The following is a 25,100-nucleotide window of genomic DNA, read 5'->3' as shown; positions in this document are numbered from 1 at the left end:
TGTGCCTGCTATCCTCTTGCTTCTTCTCTCTTTTCTCCTGCAAATGCGCACAGGACAGTCCCCATTACTAGAGGCAAAGAGGACGTGCACTCTCTGCCGCTAGCACTGCACAGGCGCACTGAGGAGGCAGGCGGCAGGAGCGAGCGCTTGCCTGGATACCATACGCTAGGCCGCTTGTTAGCTGGGCTGAGGGGTTCATGCGCTGAGACCTGTGTGTCAATCACACAGCGGTCCCAGTGCTGACGTACAGGGGTGGGCGTTGTGGCGGCAGGGCATAGTGTACCTCGCACCACGCCTATCCGACTGTGTGTGGCTGCGATCAAAAGCATTTTTTGAGGTGATAAAAGCCTGCAGAAATAAGGTAAAAAAGGTGCTGTACACACCATCTGCACACAGTACAAAAGCTAGGTTATAGGTTATTCAGCCCGGAGTTTATGACAGTTGCGCTTTAAATGGTAAGGTGATGTAAAAAAAAATTAAATAACATGAAATCATTATGGTTGGTGGGCTGGGATGAAAAAAATGTTAAATGTTACCACCAAAACAGGCAATGGCGCCAAGTTGTTAAATGTATCCTTACATTGCTATATAATACACTCATGCATAATTAACCAACTATAGTGTCCAGTTTGCATACATTAACATACATTTTATTTAAACTCAGGACAGGTGTTGGTTAAGAGTTAAAGTATCTACAGTGCTAAACATGAAGTTAAAAAAGTGTTGAAAGTCTATGATCACTATTATCACTGCTACAAATTATTATAACTTTGAGTGTATAGTGCAGAAAATACAATGGTTACTGTTTACTTGTACACAAGCAAATAGATATGTGAACACACATTGACAAAACATGGAGAGGACTGGCATATACCCTGGTCATATTAGTTTTCACTCTAAGTTCTTTGGTATAGGTATCAGTACTCTTTTCACGTTCTTCAAAGTTATCTTGCGATGTTGGATTAGAAGTTTCATAGTTACATACACAGGTTTATTAAGAACACTTACAGGAGATAATAATAAATAGTTATATCTCCTATAACGACAACAACTATCTTTGTGATATCAGTTATTTAGTGATACATCATTTTTCAATGTGTTTTTCTGCAGTAGTCCAACGTTAGTAAAAAACATACCTACCAGCCTTGGCTATGGAGCAGCTCTTAATGCAAGTTTACAGGTAAGATGATGGATTTTATTATTTTCTAATAGAAAATGTATTTGTTTTATTGAGGATGTATTTACAGTGTTCTTTAACAGTTTCACCTGATACAGTTGTGCATCTTAGAAAGAGGAATAAACTCCAGTTTTAATGCTTTTCGCTTTTGATGTGAAGTGGCAAGAAGGACACCCTGTGGCAAGTCCTGGAACACTCATATTTTCACAAAGTAAATGGATGCTCATGTGACTCTGTTTCTCAGTGAATTAAACAATCTAGTAGGGGCAGTGCACAGTTTATGGATTATACATATGTTATTCTAAATATTGTAGACAGATGAAAGATTTCTACAATGAGGAAAACTCTGTCCGTATTGGTTCAGTAGGCTGCAAAACAGAACGCATAAGTGATCCAGGCTGCCTTACCCATATAACATAGAAGATAAAGACCTGTAATGATTATCTCCACTTCGCTAGATGCCCAGCTATGTTACTAGTATTATTCTGCCTAAAATGTATATAAAATGTTTGCAGTGGAAATTATATGTATGAACACCTTCTTTTGGCTAAAACTGACCCTAAACATTAGTTGTAAAGGGATTTTTCCACAATTGTCAGCTACTGGCTGTTTCCATCAGCACCAAAACTACTAGATAGAGTGTCAGGCTGCATGTTCCACTACTTCTGTATGCAAATTTCTTCTCACTGGAGTCAAGCAGTAAGGAGGAACATTGGACCTCAGACCACTGTTTTAGTGATTGGTCCCCAGTTATTAGACACTGATCATTTATTCATGAAATGTCAATTGTGGTAAACCCCTTTAAATTACCAGATTTAAGTACATTTTACCCTGACCAAATATCAATTGAATTAGTGTTGCTAGGAATGCTCATGCCACCCTGGCCCTCCAAGAGGGGGATGTGCTACAGACGGCACATGCTCCATTCAGTTCTTTGGGAGCGTCGGAGATGCTAGAGTACAGCACTCAGTTCTCTGGCGCTACCATAGATATTAATGGATCGTGTGCCATCTGTTGCATGCGCTCCTCTCAAAGAGCCGGGGCACCAGGCAGGAGATCGCAGGGGATCTGACTATGGACAGTTGTTTTTTGCAGGACTACCCCTTTAATGCTTCATTTTGCTGAAGTAATCATGCCAATCTATGGGAAGATTTAAAATGCCGACTGTCTAATGTGGCTTGTTTTGGCCAGTTTGGCCTTGTGAGTACAAAATGTACATCATTGCCCTTCTTCTGTTTCCTATTAGGCTGCTCTGGCAGAAAGCAGTTTACCTTTGTTGAGTAACACAGGTTTGATAAACAATGCATCCACTGGCTTACTACAAGCAGTACATGAAGACCTCAATGGCTCACTGGATCACATTGACAGCAACGGAAACAGCAGTCCAGGCTGTTCTCCACAACCACACATGTAAGTGCATTCCAGAAATTCACATTTTACTTTACCGATGCAAAGTTTTATAAACATTTTTACAACATTCAAAAGGCACAGCTTTGAAGGTATTTGCCCATAATAAAGTAAGTTAACTTGACAAAATTAGTCCTTTTCTGGTGATAAACATATTTAGCTAAAGACCACTCTACAGGTAGGTCTTATAGGGGTGTTCTAAACTAGGTGTTATACTAAATTTCATTAAAACATCAGGCTCAGAATGTCTTTACTACCTTCAGGTAGGTGTAACAAAACTTCACAGTCATTCACACAGCATTTCTACCCATATCACTCCTGCATTGTTTAGGGGCCCTAAGTAAGTTTAGCTACATACATCATAAAGGGTTAAGTTTTAATGATTCTGAGACCATTTATTTATTTCTTTTTTTTTTTTTAACAAAAACATTTGAATGTTTGTTTTATCCTAATCTATTGTATGTTTGGGTCTAATGCAGCTATAGCCTTGCGGTTAGTTTGAATAGTTATTTCTACTTTGAAGCACCTTAAGTCATAGATGAAATGCCAACATTCAAATAGAATCTGATGGTTTCAAGTAGTGTGAATAATTACAGGTAGAGGTTAAGCACTCCAAAATATTTGTTTTTTCATGTTTGCAAATCAGCAGCAAGAGCCCACAGGGTGGGGTCAACCAGGTGCCCAGATTTTTCATCTCCTATCACTCTTTTCTGCCTTCTCCTGCATTTGGTTGACAGCCTATGTGCTGTATAGCCCCATCCTGAGGGCAATTGTTGCTCATTTGCTTGTAGAATAAAAATTAAGAAAAAATTGGTTAGAAGCAAATTCACAAAGGTATATTGTGAAGGTGCTTTTAACCCCCTACTAGGCAATATGTGATACTATCTGAAAATGTTATTTTCAGTTAATTTTGAGTGTGTATTTTATTAACTATACAAAATTATTATATAAAAAGAAGAAATAATATGTTTTTGTTATATATGGTTAAAAAGGCACTGTAGACCTAACATAAATAATTTATAGCACCTTCTATAGTGATGAAGCTTCGAAAGTTCGAGGTATGATTTTTTATTCAAGACTAATGGTAACTGGGCAACGAATTTGATAAGGGAGCAACCTCACCTGTTTTAAGTGGCATTTGGTAGCAACTTCTACTTACTAATATCCAGTTATAACTAACTGAAGTTGTGCTCCATTGGTGAACCTAATATGTGGCCACTGTACTCCTATATTACTCCCCAGTCTGGCTGCTAAAAATCCTATGACTGGGTAGTGCTGGAGGAAAGTAGGTGATAAATACCACTGGGCAATTGCCCCTTCTGCCCTTCCTAGAATTACTGTAATAAACTCCTTATGCTAGACCCTTTGCAATAAACTTATTTCTACTATAGATTTTAAGTAGTATTTAGAAAAGAAAACATTTCTTAAACTATACGTGTCCTAAAGTTATACAGTTTTGCAATATATCTTGAGATGAGAGAAGTTACAGAGATTCGATTTGTCACGAACTTCTCGGCTCGGCAGTTGCTGACTTTAGCTTGCATAAATTAGTTCAGCTTTCAGGTGCTCCGGTGGGCTGGAAAAGGTGGATACAGTCCTAGGAGACTCTCCCCTAGGACTGTATCCACCTTTTCCAGCCCACCAGAGCACCTGAAAGATGAACTAATTTATGCAGGCTAAAGTCAGCAACCGCCGAGCCGAGAAGTTCATGACAAATCGAATCGCTGTAACTTCGCTAATCTCTAAATATACCTTTACTAAAATAATCTAAGCTTTCCAGAACTTTTTTGGCTATGGATGGAAGCTTTTACTGCTTTCCCCTCGTTTTGGGGTAAGAAATCAGAAGGGTAGAAGTACAAAGGGGTTTGGCTTGTTTTTTTGCCAGAATTTCAGTCCTCAGGTCTGCCTCATGTCTTCTCTCCACTTTCCTTCGCCCTATTACCGTGAGTGCACCTTTCCATGGTTTTGACATATTGCAGGTGTATGCCCTGTTGAAACTAACCATACATTAGCTTCTCCAACAAGGTGTGGTCACATGGTTACGTGATATGGCCTCAAAACCATCTCACATAACATGTCACATAACCATCTCTTTATGGCCTGTTTCACACAAGTGTCTTGCATGCACATTATTTCATAGGTGTCACTTAGGGTCATCAGACCCATGGTAAGGAAAGTAAAGAGAAGAAAGAGGCAGGTAGAAGGGGTGCAGCTTGAAATACTGGCAAAAAGCATTTCTCCACACAAACGGGAGAGGGCATGTTGAAGTTCAGCCTTTGGCTGAAGATGCACCACAATCTAAGTCCTACAAAGCTTGGATTTCCTTAGTAAGGGTATATCACAGAACTATAATTTTTGGTGTTTGGACATATTTTATATTTCTGAATGCCCCTTTAAACATCCGAGCATTATTCTAGAGAGTTTGTCTTACCTTTTTATATGACAAAATCAGTAAAGATGGTCTAAAGTAGACATCCCTATATTCATAAACTCTAATCGGACATTTAGTTTTACTAAAGAGGGGTTTTGTTAAGGACTCCTTTCTACAAACCAGAGTAGATGGCTACTTATAATCAATTGTGAGCAAAGTATGAAATCTAGGAAAAGCTCCTGAAATAAAGAAATATACTGTACATAATCTCTGTACATATATCCCTACCAATTTACATTTGTACAGCTATAAAAATCTACCATCACTACAACAAAATGGCTGTCATTATCAGTCATATGTATTTTAAGCTCAGTCAGATAACTCTACTGCAGCCTCCAAATAAAGTTCAAAAAGGGTGATTTGTTCCATCGAATGTGCAAAAGGTGACATTTTGTCTCTCTACAGAAAGGTGCTGGAGAACCTCTAGAGGCTTTAGAAAGAAATTGAATAAATCACCTTTTTAACTTAATTTGGAGGCTGCATTAGACAGTTGTTTAGTACCTACTATAGGAATATTGCTGGACTGAGCACTGATAACCTGTCTGCACCCTTGCCTCTGTTTCTCTGTTTGCCTTCTACTTGATGTGATATATATATATATATATATATATATATACAGTGACCCCCCCGACCTACGATGGCCCCAACATACGATAATGAGGCCATCGCATGTTGAAGGCAGCATCAACATACAATGCTTTTGTATCTCGGGGCCATCGCATAAACGGCTATCTGGCAGCGCAGACTGCTTCAGCTGTCGCCGGATAGCCGTTTACGGTGTGCTCCGGTGATGGTCTCTTACCTGTCCTCGGGGCTCCGGAGCATCCTCTTCAGGATCCCCTGCATCGTCGGTGCTCTCCTTCATCGTCATCACGAGCGAGGATCCCGGGGAAGCAGAGATGTCCGGAGCGCCGGGGACACCCCGGGGACGCGACGACAGCAATGGAGGGCGACATCCAGGGCAGCAGTGACGAGCGGTGATGGTTCGGAGCGGCGGGGACAGATGAGTATAACATCCTATACTTTACATTGCATGGATCCCTCAACATATGATGGTTTCAACAAACGATGTTTCGTTTGGAACGAATTACCATCGTATGTTGAGGGACCACTGTATATATATATATATATATATATATATATATATATATATATATACATCTATCTATCTATATATATATATATATATATATATATATATATATATAGTTTAGTATAGATAGCCATTAAACATTAATATTTACATCTACTGGCCATGGGTTAAAACTCATCTACAGTTTGTGACCTTTAGAAGAGGATATGGAATTACTCCCTTCAGACATACTATCTCTATTAATTGCTATGTGCTTTATGATTCTAACATCTAATTTTAAATGACAACATTAGAATGGCGCTTGTTTTGCTAAACTGAATTCTATTTATGGGGCTTTACATATCATGTACATGCTCGCATCAGTTTTGCTAAAATCCCATATGCAGGATATCTTCATTTGATCCTGAAAGGACACATATTTATTAACATCCTGCTGCTATAACTGTGAGGGATGCAAAAGCAGAAAATCCTCCTTATTGAGCCAATATCCATAAAAGTACCCTGGAATGTACATAGTCATTATCTGACTGATTATGATCTTCAAACCAGCTCTGAACTTGCACTAAATTAAGTGCATTGCCCTTTTATTAAAACCATAAAATACAACTTTAACTATTACCCACGGTTTACATAAAGCCTGGAAAAGTGTAACTTTTTCCCTGTCTTATAAATCAGCATAATTACATATTCAACTTTAATTACTGGTGTGTCTGTATTGGCAAGGTTTATATGTTATATTTTATGCAGAACTACGATTCCTATTAATATTTAGCAGCTAACTATATCATTAATTACTCTAAAATCTTTCCCCTACCATCTTTTTAATGGAGCAGAGAGAGTGGAATTATTAAAAATTGATGCATTGTGGATTTCAGAAATGTGTATGAAGCGTTGGAAATGCCTGGCCTTAATCAGTGATGTCAAATATGGTACTTTCCTGTTTACTAAATTGTACAGCGCGAACCTTGGAGATATTGTTTTAAGGCTTCATCCTAATAGAAAGGTGATGTAAGATTTCTATTTAGGTAATTGCCTATTCCTAGCGGTTTATGGTTCTTACTCACTACCCTCATAATGTCTTCAGCTGTTGTACAGTACATGTATACTTCTTATTTATTTAATTTTTTTTAAACAACACAGGGAGAGATAAGTCAAATAAAATCCAGCAATATGTATCTACTTTTGTTTTTATTTTAATACATATATGTATTTTATACATATACATGTACATATGTACATATATATCCAAGATTTAATCCTAACAACGCACACACCAGACCTATGAAGAAATGGCTGCCACACCAGCTCTATTGTGGTGAAATCGGATGCTAGGCCTTTTAGTATTTAGTACTTTTTTCATAATAAAGTATCAATTCACCAGCAGAGCCCAACTGGTATCTGGTGTAGGATACCCATGTAAGGAGAATTTGGTAGGTGGTGGGGCTAAATTTGACTCTTCAGTTTTTTGTTTTCCACTGGAGATTCTTCAAAATGTATCTTCTAACCAGATTTAGTCACAGAAGCTGCCATCTACAATAAATGGTTGAATAGTTTATATACAACAACACAGGTACCCCTACACCTTAACCTAAACTTGGCCAAACCTGCCAACTGTGGTGGGTCCAGTTGACTGTCTATAGGGACTGCCTATAGTTTTTGACAGCCTCCCCACTCTTTCCCAACAAATGATGAAGGGTCATGCATGTTGGATTCTTCCTGCCCAACCCTATTGTTTATTTGTATCAAGAAATTGTTTGTGGGGCCAAAAGATATTGAAAGTCTATAGCAACCTTTAGCTAGGAGACTGCAGGCATTAAAGTTGCCAAGGTCTAGGTACAGCAATTAAAATATATAGCAAGCCTGTATTTTTTTTCTTAAAATAAATCTGTTTAAGACATTAAACTAACCATGAACAAACAATGTATTAAAATATATAATACATTTCAAGTATAACAATGTAGTTCCTGGTTTTTTTTTTTCTCAGGATACCCCATGGGGAAATTATTTTCTTATATCACGCAACCAGGTTCTATTGGCTAATATTGTTAATGCATTCATACTATTTTAGAGGATCTACAATCCATTGTATGATCATGCATTTAACCTTTGCTATTTTAATGTAAGTCAGTCTCCATAATTCATTTATTATTACATTTGCACATGACAAACTAGATACATGGGGTATTATATCTCGTTGTAGACCATTAAATCCTTAAAATTAAAGATTTGCCTTCTGAAAGTGTCTTTAGATGTGTTAAATATTACAAAAGAAGTAATAAAACCTAAAGTAGAAGGAAGATGGATATAAGCTCTTGAGAGCATTTCACTCTAAAAAAAGGAAAGTGATCAATTCCAAGAAAAGTTCTTGTTTCTGGAGCATTAGGCTATGAACCATGCAGTGGCTTGCTTGAGGCATCCAACTCTGTGTTATTTTTTCACTTTTAAGAGTTCTCATGGGCTTGTTAATGCTTTCTTTGTGTATGAATTACTGAACAATGAAAATTTAAAGAGCAAACAAGGGGTAAGACTGTATGTATTGAAAACAAGTGTTTTTTCTCAAAATGGCTTAGACGATAGCTTATGTAAAGCATGTGTACTCATTTCTTATGCATGAATTGCATGGCAAGCACACTGCTACTGTATGTGCAGAAGAGACTTTATGCTTATTGCTTAGTATAAAATATTTATTTTTCTCCATGTATGAAAATCTAACATAGATTACAGATTTTATTTACTTTATTTCATCTTAGTGTATGTTTGTATGTGTTTGTTTTTTGTTTGTTTTTTAACCAGATATAAAGTTACCACCTAAAGAATTTAATTATCTTAGCTGTTGAAACCACACGTCCTATAACATGAGAACTGAAAAGGACTATCTAAAAGAAATCTAGATTTTTCCTGGAAGGAATGTAGCAACCTCAACCCCAAAGTTATACTTACCTCATCCACATTGCTCAGAAAACCCTTGGGGGCAGCTTCACCCCTGAGGTGCATGTCCAAGCCTTGAACAGCAGTTGTCATGACCAGCGAGTGAGGGATTTTCTGCATAAGAGAGTGATATCCTATACAGGTTCCGAGGTCTTATTTGCATCTTTTACTGAAGGGTCACTTTAAGTTTTACAGGTGTTTAGCTCAGTATGTCATATCTTCCCCAGGCTGTATTAAAGTGAGTGTAGGATGGTTAGACTTAGACTGCTGACATTGCCCTTACACTAAAAAAACTGTTTTAGCTGGCCCTGGGCCTGTCTATAATACAGATGCTCTGAAAGCTCCCCAACCCCTCCTCTCTACACTGAATGCCAGCTCTTTGGTCACCTACATTAAAGGGGGAATCCGCCCCAGAAATCTTATCCCCTAGCCAAAGGATAAGGGATAAGATGTGTGATCACGGGGGTCCCGCTGCTTGGAATCACTGCGATATTCGCATTCCTGAAATTCGCAACTAATTTAGATTCATCACATTTGATTCACTCATCCCTAGTCATCACTACAGAGCAAACTGGCTCTGTGTGTGATGACGGGGCGATGCAGGGGATAGAGCATCATGATGTCACAGCTCTGCCCACCGTGACATCACACCCCGCCCCTTAATATAAGTATACAGGAAGGGGGGTGATGATTGCCATGCCCCCTCTCAAAGACTTGTATTGAATGGGCGGGACGTGACATGACGGGGGATGGAGCCGTGAAGTCACGATGCTCCGTCCCCTGCATTGCCCCATCATCACGCAAAGAGCCAGTTTGCTCTGTAGTGATGACTAGGGATGAGCGAATAGAATCTGATGAATCTAAATTTGTTACAAATTTCAGGAAAAATTTGATTTCCAACGAATGCAAATATCGCCGTGCTTCAATCGCACAAATCGCTTCAATAACTCCATTTAGTGCGGTCCAGGCTCCAGGGGGCATCTAAAATGGCAGATCCACATGTGAGGACATGGGGCAAGGAATCCTGGGAAGCCGGGAACAAGGGTCAGCGGGACGTCCCTAAATCAGATGCAGCATGTAGCCTATCAGCAGCCAATCAGCTCTGTGATGTCCCAGCCCTATATAATCGGCAGCCATCTTGTGGGCAGTCACATCAGCGTTCTATTACAGAGAGAGAGAGAGAGGGACAGACAGCAGTGTGTGTTGCACAGAAAAGCATTTTTACAGCAGCGATTCACCTCCCAGTCACATCAGCGTTCTATTGCAGAGAGAGAGGGACAGAGAGCAGTGTGTTGCACAGAATAGCTTTTTTTTTACAGCAGCAATTCACCTCAAGCCCAAATCCAGCCTAGAAGCACTGATAGGGAAGGGAGTGAGAATAAAAGAGAGAGTGCAATTTTAGGTGTAGTACACAGTGGCTGTGTGCTGAAGCGCTGGTGTGTACAACAACTGAAAAGCGAATAGTAGCCAGCCAGTAAGGGTGAGCCGAACTCTGAAAGCGTATTGTCCTCTATTAAATGTAACCTGTGCGTACATCTAAGTGGTGTACCATTTTGTTCCTGTTAAAGTCCGAAGGGCCTAGATACTGTGAAAGGCCAGCCAAAAGTACACACCTGCTGGTGTTGTAGACAAATACTGTTTTTAAGCATACCGGAGCACATTGTCACCCCCTCATAATTGCATACCACATACGTACATCTAAGTAGTGTACCATTTTGTTCCTGTTGAAGTCTTAAGGGCCTAGAAACTGTGAAGGCCCAAGCAAAAGTATACACCTGCTGGTGTTGTAGACAAATAGTGTTTTAAGCATAGTGGAGCGTATTGTACTCCCCTCATATACAAACTAAGTATGTCAGGCAGAGAAGTGCCAGGACGTGCACAGAGGAGTGGCAGAGGCCTAAATTCATCAGGCACAGGCAGAGGTCGCAGCAGACTAGGAGCGAGTGGCAGTAGGAGTTGCAACGAGAGACCTGAGCTCCTGGTATCAGCAAGCGGTCATGTCATGACCAGCTACCTATCTGCCGCCATCAATCAGTTAATACGGTCATCCACTTCCTCACAAGTGACAACTGACACCCCCAGTAAACAGTCGGTGGGTTCCTCAGACACAGCGATCAGTTGGCATGGCCTGGGAGCAGTCCCTGTCCTCCAATTGCCTCTGTCTTATGCTGTCCGTCCCCCCATAGAAGTAGCCTATGCTGTGGGTTCAGCTCCACTTTTTAGTCAGGACAATCTACTAGAGGACAGTCAGCAGCTACTGCCCAGCCACGAAGTGGAGGAGACATCCCCCGCTTTCTTTGCTAGGCGAGCAAGTAGTGATGAGGAGAGTGGTGTGGTAGGTGGTGTTGGGAGCATTTAGGCTCCTGAAGCACACACCATTGAGGAACCTGAGGAGAACATCAGTGACGTGCTGACACAACTCAATGATGATTAAGCCGATCACACTTGGGAGCTGGGTGCAGAAGGGGCTTCATCATCATCAGGAAAAGAGGGTGGCAGGTTGCCCGTGATGCAGCTTTCAGCCAGCAAGGTGGTAGCATGGTTGGGAGTCAGCATGGTGGCAGCAGTGGGAAGTCTGGAACCAAACGTGCCCGGGGTAGACCACCTGCATCGCGGCAGCCTACCTGCCCGGGAGGTAGTGGAACAGGGGTCTCTGGAGTCGGCGGCAGTAGCAGTCAGGATGTTACCATGGCCACATGCAATTTAAAAAAATATCTTTAACTAATCTTTTCAATTGTGAGGCCCTTTGGTCTGGTCAGGCTGCTGCCACCTCCAGGCTGTGTCATTCTGTCACCATGTGGTGTCCTCATGTTGCTGGGACATTACCTAAAAAAAAATAATGGTAATCTATTTAAAATCTTCAATTTAAATTTGAAAATATATCTTTAATCTTTTCAGTTGTGAGGCCCTATGGTCTCCTCATGCTGCTGGGACATTACCTAAAAAATTGTTATGTTATCTAACATAGTAACAGAGTAAGACAGTAGGGGGCGGAGGCCCTGAGAGGCAGGGGCTGGAACAGGTGGTAGCTCGCCTCGCGGCAGACCTCCAACTCGATCCTCAAATTAAATTAAATAAAAACTACATAAAAAATCTCTTTAATCTCTTCAATTTTTACGCCATATGGTCTCCCTGCTGCCACATCCAGACTCTCTGTGGCAGTGATTCTAATAGCAATGCCTGTAATCTGCATGTCATACTGAATAACAGTATTATTTCAGTAGCACAGCACACTCCCTATGCATGTTACGACAAGGAAAAGGGTTCTACGTCCCTATTGAGGCTCTCTGTAGCCCAGAAATAGCTGTTTTTAATAGCAATTTGCCGCAAATAAATTGGGATCAAAACTATTTTTTTTTTTTATTCAGCGAATCGGCCGAATAAAAATTTTGAAAAATTTGCTCATCTTTAGTGATGACGGAGGGGCTCTGGCACTGCAGAGATAGCGGGGGTCCCCAGCGGCAGGACCCCCACGATCAGACATCTTATCCCATATACTTTGGATAAGGGATAAGATGTCTGGGGCAGATTGAAGGGACCTGGAGACCTGCACAGGAAGGGATAGCTGTTATGATCATATCTCATTGGGGGTTACAGCTGGTTTCTCTATTTCATGCAAGGAGCATGACCCTCCTCTGAGCTATATTTAAGCTGATCTACACCCCCACCAATATAACACTATCAGCAGTTGTGTTGCAGAGGGCTTGAAATTTTGCAAAGACAATACCAGCAATCTATTAATTATAAGACATGCTTGCAACAATGTCACAGAACCAATTATCCCCAACATACACATGCAACAAATTTATCACACTGTGTGCAACTTTTTGATAAATTAGGTGCATGTAGCTAAACACGCAATTAAAAATCTCCTCCAATATATTTTAAGCCACCATATGTTACCTGTTTACAGCACCATATTATACAGATTTGCTCCCCTAGCTTAATAATAAAGCATGCTGTGAAATGTAGAGGGGCAGTATATGCTCTTAGACTTGTATGACATTCTAATATGATCCTGCATCACACTACTTTAACTTTATAATATATTGATTATATATATATATATTCTATTTCTATTTAAAGCTCTAGCCACCAGTGTTATTTTAAAGATCTATAGTTTTTAAGATCATATAAACTGCCATATAAACAAAATTATTTAAAAGGGATCAGTGCTCAAATAAAATGGGATATAGATGCATATAAAAAATGCACACACTCACATGCTTAATCCATGGTTCCCGAGGTAGACTTTCTATTTTTGATAAAGTATACAACCCCTTTCAACTTTATGATACACTACCAATCAATGCATCAGCGAGGATTGTCTCTGTGGAGAGTCTAAAGACAGATGATGCATGATGCATGACATGAAAGTTGCATGTTTCTACTGTATCAAAAGACATCCCAAACCGGCTTCCTTCCCAAAAATAATGATTAGGGTATATTGTACTAATGTCCCAAAACACATCAAGGCACGAAAGTATCAAAGCTGCTAGGTTGAGAGACTGTTTTTGTTTGTAAACGCTAGCTTGTTGGCTCGTAAAGGCATCGTACATATAACCATGTTCACTATTGTCTCTTGAGACTATACATCTGTTAGTGTAGACAGGCAGTACTGTATAGTCGTATGTTTTACAGACAGATGATAATGGCAGTGGCAGCATTCAAACTATGCAGTGGGGACCGCGGTAGTGTCATTACACTACACTTTCAACAATTTAAAAGCAGTTGAACAGGCATCTCTGCTGATGACATGAGACAAGGCAGAAACCGCTGAATGCATATATCACTCGTAGTGTCCTGTGTAGCTCAGCACTGAGTAGAGGTAGTTTTACCAGGGGAGGAAGTGATCAATCCATGGAAAATGCACTACAAATCTGCAGCACTAAATAGTAAAATAAGAAGCCAAGAGCATATGTCAATGATTATAAAGCAAGGCTCCTGTTCTCTGTATGTCCTACTTGATATGTAGTTCACATCTTGATATATGTTACGGTATTTTTTTCCTATTTTTAAAATATATTTTTTTTCAGATACTGCTGCTGGTTTTGACAGCTTAATCTATTTTTACATTTGACAATAATGATTTTTTCCAACTTAGTTGTTTCTTTTTCTTTGAGGGGGTCAAACGTATTTAGGTGTAATGCAGTGCCGTACAGCATGCCTGGACAATATTTGGCTGGGAGTAGTAGTTTTGCAACAGCTGGAGACACACTGTTTGGAAAACACTGGTGTAATGAATAAGGAGTAGGCTGTCAAGCAATTGCACTTCCACAGTCAGTCTAGTTAGCCATGTCTAAGGGAAAAAAAGGTATTCACCCTTTAACCCTTACACAGACAATTGGACCTTGCTGCTTTGTATTCCCTGACTGGTGGAGCTGACAGATGAGATGTGAAAAATGTCAATACTAGAGTCACAATATAGATCAAAGCCAAAATCAAATTCCATATTTGAACCAGGGAAAGTAGGGTTAAGCCAGTAGACTTGAGTAGACATAAAGACAGGTAACTAAGAGTTAAATAATCCAAGTTATTCCAATAAGATAAGTAGTGGTTAATCAAGACATAAAGTCAGACATCATCCGGGTCAAAATACCCAGAGAGCAATCCCCAGCATTGACTGTGCCTGCTTCTTGGTCATCCATGCCAACCTACCAATGGGTTGCTTGATAGAGTCCTGTGATTAGCCAAAAAAGCAGTGCACAATGTACACATGCCACCTGACCCTTCTACCAGTGTCATTGATATGATTAGAATGGCAGTGCCAGGACAAAGCTGGAGGAAAATGGAAAGTGATTATGTTCTGTTAATGCTTTTGGTATGAATTGTTCACTTTCACAAGACATTTTTAAAGTTTACAGTTATTGTTTTGTTTTATATTTATTTGATTTTCTATGGCAAGAAAGGCTAAAATACTGTAAGGATATGTTTTACCATTATGGCTTGTATAAACCAACTAGTACAAGTACTGATAAAGACCTTGCCTAGCAAATCTAAATTAAAGTACAAGTGAAAAGGAGCATAATTAATAATGAGATGCAAATCATTTGCAATTCAATCGCTATACATTCATATAACCAATATAGAGCAATACAAGTAGATAGCATAAAGGGAATTAATATATGAGTAAAAATAGCATAAATACATAGTGATATGGATACATTGGCAATGCTATTTTTTTTTGTTATTGGTATAAAGGGGGCACTGAGTGGTGGACCCCCCTTTATGATATGCCCAGATAGAGAATTCATGGACAGGGTTTTTGATGTGAGACAACCCATTTTAAGGTCCTATTTTATGAATCGGAAAACTCTCACTACCACAGAGTTCAAGTTTCTATTTATGCATAGTAAGAAATAAAAATTGTGCCTCCTGTGGCTTATAGGAAAATGTTTTTAAAACAAAAAAAGTGTCATTAGCACATCATGTAGAAGAATTATGACCGAGCGTGTTCAAAAAGCATTGACTGTAATGGATAAATTGTAATGGGATGGTCCTTTATATGATATGATAGCATTTACCTGATGAAATGAATAATGTTTCTTTTGCACAGATGTAACGCCTGGTCACAGGATATATCCATAGGCTTTAATAGTGTTAGGGGGGGGGGGGGTGTAGAGTATCATTGTTGCTGCTATATTTTATATAATAAAAGTAATTTCCATGGCTTCAGTTTTGGAGTGTATATTTGGGAATCTTTGCTAGCTTGATCTTGTTTCCTTATTTTCTCCTGCTGGCAAGCATTATTTATTTTCTCACATAAAATTACTTTAGACGTTTCTTTTCAAATTACCATCTTAGATGGCCCAGATATCTTTTCTAATTGCTTTACATGTTCTCATTTTAGGAGTTTATGTTCCTTTGGTTGACAGCTTTTGCTGATTGAAATTATTTTTTTCTTTCCTTCCTTCTACAAGAATTGAAATTTGTCCATCCTAACACTTTCTTTTTTTATCCTATTGAGAAAAGATGAATTATTATAAGACTTAGATGAGCTGGTTTTGTGAGATAATACTTTCTATTGCCAACACTATGATTGCTTTGAATTGCTTCTCAATGCACATAAGGCTATCCCTCCCATATTTTTATGTGAAAGCAATCAAATAGTGGTATGATATGCAATTGTGGAAACAATGTTGCCCATTACACTCTAGGTGCATTCACAAGGGATATTCCTGAATTGCATTATTGCATTACTTCTCATGCAGTACATTATTGCAGATTATGAGATTAAAGGGGTATTCCCATAATATACAGTAAATGCAAAACTAAAAAGAAAATACTAATTTTGTTTTATTTTCAAAAGTTTTTATTTTTGTAGCTTTTGCTATTTGCATCTCTTTATTGTTTAGTGCTGGTTGTATGCTTGCACAGTTCCTATGCAGTATGGCCAGTACCTCGGGTGTGTGCCTGCTGGAGCTTGTGTGGTAACTCCCTGCCCAGCCCCCTTTCTGTAGTTCCATACATTTCTATGGGACAGTTTCAGGCAAAGCAGCCTGGAGCTGTCACAAAGAGCTGTTGTACTAAAATTCTAACCTACAGTATTATCTACTCTTTTATTCTTCTAATTTAGTTTAGTAGTATTCAGTAGCACCAGCCTACCTTAAAAGGGCACTGTCAGATTCAAAAACTTTTTATATGTTGAGCATCTTGGCAAAACATAATATACCTAAAAAAGAATGTATTTCCTTTTTATAGAAATCATGGCTTATGAAATCGTGGCTTTGTCCAAGCTGAAGCACAGGCATGGACAAAGTCCAGTAAGTGAGGGTGGGCTAGCGCACTCCTCTGTGCTCTCTCCTGTCTGATAGAAATCCTCTGTGCTCTTTCCTGTCTGATAGGACTCCTCCGTGCTCTCTCCTGTCTGGTAGAACTCCTCTGTGCTCTCTCCTGTCTGGTAGTACTCCTCTGTGCTCTCTCCTGTCTGATAGTACTCCTCTGTGCTCTCTTCTTTCTGATAGCACTCCTCTGTGCTCTTTCCTGTCTGATAGCACTCCTCTGTGCTCTCTCCAGTCTGATAGCACTCCTCAGTGCTCTTGTCTGTCTGATAGCACTCCTCTGTGCTCTCACCTGTCTGATAGTACTCCTCTGTGCTCTCTCCTGTCTGATAGTACTCCTCTGTGCTCTCTCCTGTCTGGTAGTACTCCTCTGTGCTCTCTCCTGTCTGATAGTACTCCACTGTGCTCTCTGCTATCTGATAGCACTCCTCTGTGCTCTCTCCTGTCTGATAGCACTCCTTTGTGCTCTCTCCTGTCCTATCAGATAGGAGAGAGCACAGAGGAGTGCTAGTCCAGCCTCACTTACTGGACTTTGTCCATACCTGTGCTTCAAAACACATCACATATCAAAGTGCCCGTTCTTTCTTGTTTAAAGGAGTAGTCCGGTGCGCACTTTTCTTATTTTATCCGGGCTGGGCTGCAAAAAAAAAAGAAAACAAACTTTCTCTTGCCTGCCTACGCACCCCCGGAGCTCTGGTACAGGTGTTCGGTCGCCGGGCTGTTTGCTTCTTACTTCCTGTTAGCCCGGCACATCACACGGAGCTTCAGCCTATCAATGGCCGCAGCGATGTCCCGCCTCGGCCGGTGATAGGCTGAAGCTCCGTGTGACGTGCCGGTCTAACAGGAAGTAAGAAGCAAACAGCCGGGTGACCGAACACCTGTACCAGAGCTCCGGGGGTGCGTAGGCAGGCAAGAGAAAGTTTGTTTTCTTTTTTTTTGCAGCCTGGACCGGATAAAGTAAGAAAAGTGCGCACCGGACTACTCCTTTAACATCCCTAGGTCAGGAATATGATATCATAAGTTAATCAAAATTCCATGGGTGTACCAGTGAAACTTGGTGTACATGCTTCTGCTTCATTTTTTTTTTCTTTAAAGGCATAAAACCTCTACTTTTATATGTATTTTTCTGATAGTATTTCTCTAGGGAGAGAATTTTTTTTTGTCCTGATTCCATCTGTCAGGGTGTAATCCCTTGTGGCAGATATGTTACAAACATTAGAAATCTGTTATTAAATAGGTTGTTTGTGTAGCATAAGGATAAGGGGGAGATTTCTCAAAACCTGTCCAGAGGAAAAGTTGCTCAGTTGCCCATAGCAACCAATCAGATCGCTTCTGAAAAATGAAAGAAGCAATCTGATTGGTTGCTATGGGCAACTCAGCAACTTTTCCCTTGGATAATTTTGATAAATCTCCCACAAGATCTTTACAAACCCCATGCAGAATTATATCAAATATTGTTGACAGAAAAATCTCAGAAAATCGGTCACATATGAATAAATCCACTTTTTTTTATAATAGTAGATAAACTGTGTAACTCTGTATTCTTTGTATTTAATCATTTATTATGGTTATTGAATATATATATATATATATAGATATATATATATATCTATATATATATATATATTACAATTTATACCATAACATTAGTATGGAAGTCATCCATTACACATCTCCTCTGTTACATACTTTATTCTGTGTTTTTGATGTGCTGATACAGACAACTTTTGAATTCCATGCCTTGGTCTTGTTAGAGCCATTCCAATTTTCTTTTCTGTCTTTCTCACTGTTTCTTACTTTTCTTGGTGTGGGTCATAGCTATTGCTGTATTTTTTCCTTTTACATTGTTCCAGTCCCCTGTTGTTGCACTTTCAGATCATTCAAGTTCCTTGTCACTCCTCTTGACAAAAGGATCATTCCAGTCCCCTGTCATTCCACTTTGAGATTGTTCCAGTGCCTTCAACGGTGAGCCTATTATGCTTTAATGTGATTATGGGGTAGGAGGGAATTAATAATGGCGACACATTAATAAAAGCTTTACAAAATAATATTTAGCATGTGCAGAAAATACGATTTTGCTTGAGCTTTAAAATGAAGGGATCACATATGCATGTAGAGTGTGACACAATATAACACTATCCTGCACTATAAAATATTGTAAATACTATGTAGCCACTTGCATAGGCTGCTGCAGAAACCATTTAAGCACAGTTATTAATGGAGGATTCTTTTCTGCTATATGTATATGTCATCCAATGTAAAATATATTTATCAACCATTGCTTCAAAACTTCATTTATTTTAGGTTTATCGCTACACATTTTGTGTTATACTTTTACTATAAAGATATCCTGGGATGTCTGACTGCACAGGATCAGCTACTTGGCTTGTACGTTTAGTGTTCCCTCCTTTCCCATAGAACTCAGCTATTACTCCTGATCACATTAGCATGTAATAGATGCTGAAAAGAAGCCAGACAAAGCAGCAAACAGGTTGTTCATCATACGGGGTCGCATGATGCCAGTCTGCAAGAGGCCTGGTAAACAACAAGTTTGGTACACTTTATATCTGAGGTCAGAGGTCACAAGATTAAAGGGTTGTTCATGGATAGGAACAGGCACATAGAAGTAGATATGAGGATGGGGATACATGTGTCTTACATTGTAGTGTAGAATTATTACTATAGAGATGGCATGCCAAACAAACCTCCCTAAATCAAAATTCCCCCCTTTGATAATTTCTTTCTTTTAGCCTTAAAAGTTTGAGTAATTCAAATATATAAGACTTTACTATTCATAATGTTTAACTGAAATAAAAGGCCGAAAACTAAGCTTATAAATAGCTTTGAAACAAAATAGTGTAGCTTATATTCCAAGGGATTGCATAGAACCCTGAATGAAACACATCAGTTCTACCAGCTGAATAAAACCCATTGAGTCGGTGTGCCTGCTAGTTGTTAGGTATTCTTATAAAGACTGGATATCCATGTTGTGTGCACCTGTTTGTGCTATGTATATTCAATAAAGAGGCTAATGGGACATAACTTTGTCTTAAACTATATGCATAAGCAGTCAAGATACTTTTCATACAAAACATGCATTTTTATTTATGGGCAAACTTTTTAATATGAGGCCATAATATTATTATTCTACTTTCAAATAGCAAACATACCAGTTTATTGTTGGGAATAAATAGGCAATAAGAAGTGTAAGTAGTTACACAAGAGAGGCACACTAGCCTTCATAAAGTGCCATGTGTCTGCAGTTATTGCCACTTTAGAAATTGTTACACAAAAAAACTCCAGCCTTATTCTGCATTTATTTCAGATTTTCACATAACACTATATGTTGCAATTATTGGAAATCTAAACTTTGTGAAATGTTTTCATATTGTAGCCAGATATTTATGAGGTGTAATTTTATACCGCATAATGTAGGACTTCAATCCCGGGATTTGGGTAAATACCTTTGCATCTGACATCATGGGAACAACATTTCCTGGATATCCATGTTATGGCTATATTCTGTATGTTTCTAAATCTAGTAGTAAATCTGACAAACTTTTCATTTTAGAGATTTTTTTGATGGTCTCTTTTTTTCACCTGAGGCTAGGTCAGAATTGTCTGAGCCCATTTACCTTGTGATCCTTAACAGCTGTCAGATTGAAATAATATTTTTAAAAAGTTAACATTGTTTGATTTAAAGCCCAGTCATACAGGAAAAAGGCATGTGTCTGGGATTATAGAAGTGTGACTATGTACATTATCATCATCAGGAATATTCTTAAAAGCCCCTTTGTTTTATATTCTGCTTCCTCTCTATCTATGGAATGCTTATTGCAAGATCATATACTGTCTTATGGGGTTATTTAAGAATGTATTATATATATCGTTATTGACTGCTAACCTACATCTTACACCTCTGGACCTAATATACACTAACCATGCAACAACAATCTAAATCTGGTTAGAATTAATCGCCCCTATTGCTAAATGTTAAATAAAGTACACAAAAAATATATACACAGCTTTTCTGCAATTTGTCTGAGAACAAAGACTCTTTCTCTCAAAGACTCGATATACTTATTCCATTTTATGTTTTTTTCACAATGTAATTCTCCTGGATAATCCCAAGCTTTCACAAGACCTATACAAATTTGTACTGTATTTTATTTATTGTGCCTGTGTGCAAGACAAAGGCTGGCTGTTTGTCAAAATCAGTTGCCTGGCAAAGCATAAAGTTTTTTTTTTTTTTTTTTTCTGCCTGCGCACAATTTAGTTATTCTCACCCAGCTCAGTTCTAGTCCATTTTAAAATTTAGCTTTTTTTCACTCATGTAGCAGAATGATTTCTAAATAACTTTACACAGTGCAAATAGATCTATTTTATAGATATATTATGTTAGAATGCTATATTTTGTTGTCATGTGTATGTCTAGTAGTTGTCCCTTTAAGACTATGTTCACACATCTTTTTATAAGCCTTATTTTCCACCTTATTTCAGCAGTTTCTTTGGTCACACACCGTTTTCCAGCCATTTTTTGCTTTTAGTCTTTTTTTTTCTTATATTAAAATATTATTAATTGCTAAAGCTGAAGTTGATCTAGAAATAAAGGCCATTTTACATGGGTCGATTGTCTTGCAAGCGAGGGTTCCCAAAAATCAGCCGCATAAAAGGTATAGTGTTCAGCCGACAAGTGGACAAACACTTGTTAGGCTGGGTTCACATATGTCTGGCATTTGGCATAGGTGAAGCCTAGATCTTGAAGCAACTGATGCCATAACTGATGACAATGTGCATCAGTTGTCATCAGATGTATGGTATCTGGCGTCCATTGTTTCTGGGTACTGGACAGGGGAACGCAACAAGCTGCTTATCCCTTTCTGGTACAACCTTTCTGGTCCAACCATCCGGCGTCAAAATTGAGATACTGGATGATTGTGAACTTCCCATTCAAATAAATGAGATCACTTCTAGCATCAGTTTCCCTCCGGAGCACGCTGGAGGGAAACTATGCCGGACGCCTGACATATGTGAACCCAGCCTTAGTCTACTGACTGAATCTTTTGTGCGGGCATTTAAATTAGTGCCGTCAGCAGCACATTGTCCAGTGTAAACAGTAAATGTACTGCCAACAGGGAGCTGCACGTTTTATCGAGCCTTGCAAAAGTAGTACAGACAAGCGCCAAACAGTGAGATCAGCGCTCAGTATCCGGTGTTGGTTCACCCATTCAAAAGGACCCTTTCTAGGTCTAAATTGAAATGTTACCTGTTTGTCTGAAATCTCGTGTAACAACTAATTCAAGTCCATCTTCACTTTCTCCTCTGCCACTTAAATTTTCAAATGATTAATTTCAATAGTTCTAGGCCCAACAAAAAGAAACGTGCAGCACAGTCCTTTAAAAGCTTTTGCTATCTAGAGCTGGACTTAACATTTTAACTATGGATATTTACTACTAGGTACATGGGAAAGACAATGCATGAACATTAGCACTGCATTTTGTGTTTACACTTTATTAAAGGGGTACCATGGGGAAAGTGTTCTTTACATATTAGGCCAGGGAGGAGGTGATTAAAAACGGAACCCCTACTTACCTTTCCTTGCTTCTGTGCCACCGCCAGTTTCACCGATTCCTGCTGTGTGACGCTTTCGGGTTACAGGACATGATGTCATATGCCTGCTCAGCCAATCAGCAGCTGAGGCAGGACATCACTGTGGCTGCTGATTGTCTGAGCAGGTTTGTGATGTCACATTACCATACTAATTCATTCTCATAAGTATCGCTTGGTAAAAACAGCTATAAATCTTATCTCTTTGTAATATAGGTAATATTAATATTTTGAATTTAGTTTCAACATTTTGTTCAATTTTGATCATCTTAGAATAACTACTAATGGCAATTGTCATTAGGTTGGTACATTTAAAGCATACATGTAGTATATCATAAATCCTCATAGTGACTATTACACACTGCCATGCTTTACATGCATCTCTTGAAGGCTATGTGTTAATATGAAAGTGATTACCATTTTATAACAATTCAATTTTTTGTTTCTTTTCTGAAGCTGTCACGCTAACAATATTTATTCAGCTAGTCGACTTCATGGGTGGAGATGTCTGTATTCTAAAGGGAGGGTTGCAACATAGATTTTTGGAACCACAAATGTGTTTTATGTATATGTATGTAATAGACATGTACATCTAAGTCAGTGTTTTGACACTTTGCTCTAGATAAAGATGCTGATTTTCTGTTTTATTCAGTAGCTCAGGCTGCCACAGTTTTGCTAGACACGAAACCCCGATTGTTAACACTGTGGAATATATAAATATTTATTATCTGCATAGGTACAGTTAAGATCTCTTTAATTTGGATGTCACAAAGAAATCTTAAACACACACAGCTATAACGAAAACAAGCTGGAATATTTTGTAACCCAATGTATAATTAAAAGTGTGTGACAAGTATGTATATACTGTATCTGTATTATATTATTTCACCAATTATATGACATATTTTAATGTTTATGATGTTTTACATTACTGCAGGAAATACATTCATACAGTACATGGACATCATATGCATAATACACATACGTTGTAAAATGTACTTTATTGCTGCATAATTTTCCAGTATAAATTTCAGAAAAGAACAAAAAAAATTAAAAAAAATATTTAGTGGAGTCTTAACACAAACATTCAGAAGAAGAATAATAACAATTAATGTTTGCTATCTGAAAGCATAAAAAGTTCAAAGCTAAGTTCCCATGTATGTGATGTTTGTACTGTAATTTAATAGATCACCAAGAACTATGACTCACAGAATGCCTGGGACTACAACTCACAGCAAATAACACTATTTTAGCAGTATAATTGGTGTCATACCACCTGCTGGGTTTAATTTGAATGTTTTAGCTAAACTCCAGGACTTGCTTTGTACTTAAGGATTTTTCTGCCTATTTTAGGTTTTTATGATTTGCACCTTGCCTCTCTATGTACATCCTTTTTTTTTTAGTATTAGGGCCCATTCATATTAGGGCCCATTCATACTCTGGTTTGGTTTGTGGAAAAAATATATGGATGTAGCAGGGACAAAAAAGGGATATGCTCAAGCACCACTCAAATGGACTCTCTCTCTCTCTCTCTCTCTCTTTCTTTCTTTCTTTCTTTCTCTCTGTCTCTCTCTCTCTCTTTCTCTCTCTCTTTCTCTTTCTCTCTCTCTTTCTCTCTCTTTCTTTCTCTCTTTTTCTCTCTCTCTCTTTCTCTCTCTCTTTCTCTTTCTCTCTCTCTCTCTCTCTCTCTCTCTCTCTCTCTCTTTCTCTCTCTCTTTCTCTCTTTCTCTCTCTCTCTCTCTCTCTCTCTTTCTCTCTCTCTCTTTCTCTCTCTCTCTCTCTCTTTCTCTCTCTTTCTTTCTCTCTCTCTCTTTCTCTCTCTCTCTCTTTCTCTCTCTCTCTCTCTCTCTCTCTCTCTCTCTCTCTCTCTCTCTCTCTTTCTCTCTCTCATATTAGTATCATTGCAAGATGTATTTTTCATTTATTGATTTATTGGATCATTCAAGTGCTTTACTAGATACTGAGGTAAGCTTGTTAGCCCCAACGGGCACCAGGACAGATGTGATCATTTCAATGTTGCGGAATTGATCAGTGCTATTCTGACAATGGAATGGAGATGAACCAATATCTTATCCAAAGAAAACCAACAGGGGCATATATAAATGGACAAGGCAATACAAACCACATATCGACATTTGACATATACAGTATGTACATAGTTGTCCCAAGATCAATAGTTATCTAGTTGACCAGTGGTGTACAACTACTAGGACCTTCACTAGTCCCAAGAATGGAGGTCAGTTGTCCCCAGAATGACTGTAGTACCAATGCTATGTGTGGCACACAATCCAGAATTGCCATAAATGCCATTCATTTAGGAGACAATTGACCTCCATTCTCTGAATTGGTGGGGGGATTCCAGCGTGGGACAATGTAGGCGGAAAAATAAAAAAAATGCAGTTCTTAGAAAATGAGTATGAAAAAAATATAATGCCATTGCCAGAAATTGCTGCTATGGTTAGGAGTTAAATAACTGAAAATCAATAGAAATACAGTACCGTAGTTATCGGGGTAAAACACGCACTAGCTTATAATACACACCCTCATTTTTCCAAGGAAATTTGGGGTAAAAAAGTTTTTTTACCCAAATATCCTTGTTACAATGAGGGTGCGTGTAAATGCGTGTTGTACCCCGATAATTCTTTCTGGCCCTGCAGAAGCCGCTGCGGTTCAGTG

The 25,100-nt window shown here is 38.8% G+C and overlaps 1 protein-coding gene across 13 annotated transcripts in view; it reads left to right on the top strand.

The window, feature by feature from the left end:
* Nucleotides 1–25,100, top strand: part of FOXP2 (forkhead box P2) — a 250,247-nt gene that overhangs the window by 216,447 nt on the left and 8,700 nt on the right. For 11 of the 13 annotated variants that reach the window (XM_056573868.1, XM_056573875.1, XM_056573874.1 and 8 more), the window contains exons 15-17: nt 1,111–1,180; nt 2,424–2,587; nt 18,693–18,782. In XM_056573868.1, the coding sequence (XP_056429843.1) occupies nt 1,111–1,180; nt 2,424–2,587; nt 18,693–18,782 (324 nt within the window). The remainder of the gene's footprint in view (nt 1–1,110; nt 1,181–2,423; nt 2,588–18,692; nt 18,783–25,100) is intronic. The other 2 variants (XM_056573877.1, XM_056573878.1) reach the window with 1 other exon arrangement.

Source organism: Hyla sarda, chromosome 4, assembly GCF_029499605.1.
Source record: "Hyla sarda isolate aHylSar1 chromosome 4, aHylSar1.hap1, whole genome shotgun sequence".
NCBI classification, from domain to species: domain Eukaryota; kingdom Metazoa; phylum Chordata; class Amphibia; order Anura; family Hylidae; genus Hyla; species Hyla sarda.
The sequence above is the reverse complement of the archived record's forward strand: the minus strand, read 5'-3'. Positions and strand labels throughout refer to the sequence as shown.